This window comes from Coffea arabica, chromosome 2e, assembly GCF_036785885.1.
Source record: "Coffea arabica cultivar ET-39 chromosome 2e, Coffea Arabica ET-39 HiFi, whole genome shotgun sequence".
NCBI lineage: Eukaryota > Viridiplantae > Streptophyta > Magnoliopsida > Gentianales > Rubiaceae > Coffea > Coffea arabica.
In genome coordinates, this window is record NC_092313.1 from 70,726,720 (window position 1) to 70,732,221 (window position 5,502).

The 5,502-nt window shown below is 35.4% G+C and overlaps 1 protein-coding gene across 1 annotated transcript; it reads left to right on the forward strand.

Moving 5' to 3' along the window:
- Positions 1–305: 305 nt before the first annotated feature.
- On the forward strand, positions 306–3,838 carry LOC113732872 (transcription factor NAI1). The gene is given in 6 exon segments (XM_072081490.1): positions 306–540; positions 651–734; positions 2,017–2,445; positions 2,447–2,563; positions 3,074–3,448; positions 3,538–3,838. Coding segments are annotated over 5 exon segments (1,041 nt in total). The 5' UTR covers positions 306–540; positions 651–698; the 3' UTR covers positions 3,622–3,838.
- Positions 3,839–5,502: the final 1,664 nt, after the last annotated feature.

Here is a 5,502-nt window from a genome sequence, read left to right on the forward strand (position 1 = left end):
AAAAAAGAATGACAAAAAAAAAAAGTAAAGGTAGACAGGCAAAAACAAGAAGCATATAGACGCATGAACAGGGTAAATACACATTCATGATGTCATACGCTGTTCATCAACAGGTTACATCACTTTTGTGGGGTTCATCCAAAAGAGAATCCAAACCATTTACTTTCAAAACGGTGGAATTCTCACCCGTCTCACCTCCCACTGAATTATTCTCTACAACTGGTAAAAGGTTTTCCGAAAGTCCCCTCCACTCAAAATAAGCTATATAAATGGTCACCATCTGTCACCATCTCACTCGTACTGTTGCTAAATGATCGAGAGTGTGATGCCTGCCGCCCCGATCTTGGCCTTCTGCACTCCATTGTAGAAAGCTCGTAAAATGAGAATAGAGTGCAGAAGGCTCATTTTGTAGCGTTGATATCAATGCGTAGATTGTCATGGCTTTGAACATTTAGATGAACTCAATTATTGGCATGTAACCTTCCACTCTATATAAGAAGCCACATCTTCCTGCTTTTCAAGGGGAAGCCCTTAGCTCAGGTGAGAAGAAGATCCTTTATTCTGACACTTTATCAGTGAACTTCCTATTTTGGGATCTGTCACTTTTTTGATTATCGTTATTAACCCTTTTTTCCCTCTTAATTTTGTAGTACACACTTTTTCGGAACAACTGCCACTCACTGGATTCTCATAGTTTGATGGAGAATTCAGCATCATCACGGTTCTCTGCACAGGTAAGAACTTTGCTGGCTAACATTATTGTCATGTCATAATTCAAAAAAATTGTTTTGTCTGTCCTGTTTAACAACGTGATTACCCTTTGTCTGTGTTTGACATATTAACCATCATAATAACATCAGTTAGCTTCAATGTTGAGATGACATGTCATCGGCTTCATGGGCATTGTTGCCCTTATTTAGAATTCCACTTTCAAACATGAGTATGCATGTCAACAGATTGTGGAGATTAGAACATAATTAAGTTGAGACAACAATTTCAAAGCTTCGGATGATACATGTGATAATGGACTTAGATAAGCGCGTACGGTTCTTACCCGACCGTAAACAATAGCTTCCAATGTTTGCTATCCAGTGTTGCATTAACATTTGTTTTTATGATTAGTCTACTAGTATTTGAAAGAAAAGTATGTTATATACATATCTAGTAGCATCCGAGAGTGGAAATATATTGAGGCGAGTGCATTACTATATTAAGATGGTATTGCCTTGTGATTTTGTCGCATAATAACTTTTTCTTTCCTGAAGTAATTAATTTATGTAATGAAAGTTCTTGTAGCACGCACTTAGATCGAATAAGCCAAGTTCAAGTCGGAAGGTGAGCAACATAACTATTGGGTTATTGCTTGTCATGCTTAAATGTTCTATGTTTGTACTCTTGTTATCTTTAGCATCGTCCATTTGATTCATGGGATGACAGAACATAAAATTACTAACGTTTAATATTATATATGTGTATACAATAATAAATATAGATGCATATCACCTAATTTAAATTTAAATTTTATATACAATGATAGTGTCTACAAAATTCTCCCGTACTTATATTTTGGGGTTGGTGGTTTATGGGTCTACATGGTTTACCCTAAGAAACATTTGTCCTTTCTAAAGTTGCTTTGAATATATCATGCTTACCAATTAATTTGTCATATACTTTCCAAACGTGGTATCCAATCAATTTTGGTTACTGTTCATAGATTCTCAAGAATAATTCAATACTAACCAAACTTCACATAATCAAATTAGATTGGATGAGAATCTACGAATACTATCTTGGAACTTTAATCCTGGGTATATCGTCACTCTTCATCCCATCCACGATTTGTGAAATTTGAACTTAAACCTGGTATAAATATGAATAACAAATTTTAGTTATGCTATTTTTTTCTCAATCAATCTATATATAATTTTCCTTTTGAGTCGTGGCTGACAAACGAATTACTGCTTATCCTCTGTTGATGATTTTCAAGTCTTTATACGATTTTGGTTGTATCTTCAGGAAATGGAGGACCATTTTCTCAGTGACCAGTGTGATATCATGAACCCTTTTGAAGAAGACTTATTTGGTGCATTTGGAGACGATTTACATAGCTGTGATCTGCCTACGAAAGGCAACTCCTCTATCTCCCCTATCATTGCAACAAACAATTCCACTACCAGATTATGTGTATCTGCAGTCATAGAAGCTCCTCCAATAGTAACTGAAAGACCAACCCAACTGCAAAACCCAAATGGCTGTAGCTGGTCAACCGTCTATAACTTTTCTAGTTTTGATCAACCTTCTTCTTCTCCAATGCTTCTCACTTTTGGAACATAGAACCCTGGCGCGGATAAGGTCTGTGATGTTCTGACGTCCAATGGCTCATTTGTAAAATTTGATCATAGGACCACAAGAATTCAAAAAAGAGGAAAGAGAACTGGGGGTCGTACTAGCCACTAGGTCGCCTTCCCAAACGTACGATCACATAATGGCAGAAAGAAAACGACGCAAGCATCTGGGCCAGCTATTCTCGTCTCTTTCTTCCATACTTCCTGGCCTCAAGAAGGTAGCATCTGATATTTCACGTCCAGTTTTAAATATTTTCCTAATTGTATTTAGGTGATTCATATGATATTTTGAGGAGATTTTAGTCTAGTGATTAAAGTGCGGTCCCAAAAATTAAAGATTTTATATTCAAATCTACCTCCATGTTTTTTAATCCTTATCCCATCCCTGTTTAAAAAAAAAGAAAAAAAGTAAAGTAGATTAAACGAATTTTTTTTTAAAGAAAAGGTGATCCATAAGATACATTAGTAGTAAGATCCCGTGGGTAGTCCAACTGGTTCCGTAATCTGGTAGTTACTGGCAGATCTCATGATCGACTTTTGTGTGTCATCTCACTGTGTATCTTTGGGGTAAAGTTCTGCATAGTCTTAGAGGATTAGGTTGACTGAAAGTCTGGAATACTCTTAAGTGAAAAAAAAAAATACAGTAGTAGTAATAATCTTCTTGACTAATTTGGTTGCTATTATTGTGGTAGAATTTTCCTAGACAAGATCTCGTATCTTTCTTGCAGACGGATAAAACTTCAGTTCTTGGAGATGCCATAAACTAGTTGAAACATCTTCAGGAGAAAGTAAAGACACTAGAAGAACAAGTCACAAAGCAAACCGTGGAATCCGTGGTTCTTGTGAAGAAATCACAACTTCTGGTTGCAGATGATGTATCTTCAGATGAAAGGGGGTGCAACAATAATAATCAGCTAGTGTTCCCTCAAATTGAAGCCAAAGTTTGCGACAAGGAAGTTCTGCTAAAAGTCCATTGTGAAAATCATCAACCAGGACTGCTGATAAAATTACTTTCGAAGGTAGAAAAGCTCAATCTTGCCGTTACCAACACCAGCGTCACGCCGTTCGGAAATTCGGCTCTTGAAGTTACGATCATTGCCGAGGTGAGACATGAAGAATTGTTTTACAGCTCAGTTTAAATGTTGAAATTTTACAGATCACTGTATTTATGAAGGGTTGAAATGTTTTGTAGATGGAGAAAGAATTCAACATGACGACCAAAGAACTAGCAAAAAACCTTGGATCTGCCCTTCCCCTTGTAGCGCAAGAATCTTGAATGCAGAGTTGCCACGATAATTATTCACGGATTGATGAGATTAATGTTTAATGTCAACCCTCAACTGCAAGATCAATTTTATGCAAAGTCGAGGTTGAAGTTGTTCGTTCCTTTTGTCCTGGGAACGTGGACCTTGGACCATGACAACTAATGGTTTAACCATTTTTTTTGGAGTTAATTACATTTACTATCCTTGTGATTTGACCAAATTACCAAATGATTTGACCAAATTACAGTCAAACTCCCAGAATGCCAAAACGTTTATCAAATACCCCCCTCACATTAACCACCGCTAGAAATAGTGCCTGTATGAGGAAAATATGGCTAACTACTCAGAATATTGATAAAAAAAAAAAAAAAAAATCGAACATCTAGTGGTCTGACAAGGGATGTGTTTGCAACTATTGCACAGCCCGGCAGCAAAAGGCAATATTTTTTAAAAAAAAATCGGGAAAATGTATAAATTTCACTCCTGTCTGAGACCCACAAACTGCCTTGCATCTTGTAAGTGGACAAGCCAAACGGTGGGAGAGGAATGCCTTCCCCTTCCTTGCGTTTCTTTACAAAACTCACCATCTCATCTCAAGGTCTGTATCTGTAAGTCAAAAAAGGGCTTCATCATATGAGCATACGCTATCCTAATTATTCAGCCCGGCATTGATTTCTTTAAACCAAAATTTCACTGCTGTCGGGCTGACACAGCCCGGCAGCCAGTGATTTTTTTTTTAAAAAAATTATTTCTATTTGCTGCCGGGCTGAGTATTTTAAAATAGGATTAATCTTTCCTACACTGACAGTGTATACACTATCAGCATTAGATGAATGACAACTATACAAAATTTGAATTTGAAATTCAACTTTTGCACACATGTCATGAATCCAACGATGATAATGTATACACTGTCAGTGTAGGAAAGATTTACTCTTTAAAATATACTCCCTCCGTCCCACTTTGATAGTTCTGGTTCTTTTTTCATACAGTTTAATAAAAAGTAGTTAATTTTGTTGGAACAATCAATTTAGGTAGCTATTTTTCTAAAATACCCTCACATTAATTAGAGTACAACTTTATGGGAACTTGAATTGATGGTAAAAAAAGAATCAACTCTCATTAAATGGGGTAGGTTTATAGTAATAACAACTTACATTGAATAAGGGTATTTTAGGAAAATTAAAATGCAACTACATTCTTCAATTGGAAAGTGGATTACAATTTGGGACAGACGAAAACTATCAAAGTGGGACGGAGGGAGTATATATATATATATATATATATATATAGCCTTTTGTCAACCCGGCAGCAATAGTTGCATACACATCCCTTGTCAGACCACTAGATGTCCAATTTTTCTTTTTTTTTTCGTCAATATTCTGAGTAATTAGCCGGAAAATATATGTCTAAAAGCTCCAAAATACCCTTTTGTAACCTCTCCTAAAGTTTATCGAAATTATATTTGCTTTCCCTGAGGTTTATCCAAAATGATATATAATGAACACCATATTTTGTCCAAATCAGTCCAGTGCTTTACATGGTCAATCATTTATTAGATAAACATTTTCACTAGTTATTTGCATCAATTGCAACAAAAATTTTGATGAAAATCTTAATATTCCCAATAATTACAAATATTTATTTTTTTCCGATCATCTTTTGGTCGCTCTAACTTATAGTTAACATAACCAAAATCCTAGTCACATAGGATCACAAGAATACTATTTTGCTCACTGATACAATTCCTTTAGCTACCACTATTACATTTATTATATTGAAAACCTTTTTCCATATCAATGTGCAAATAATTAAACTCTATTTTCTAAAAAAGAAAAGAAAATATTTATTTTAAATGCACCTAGAAGCATTTGATTTTTATTCAAAGAAAA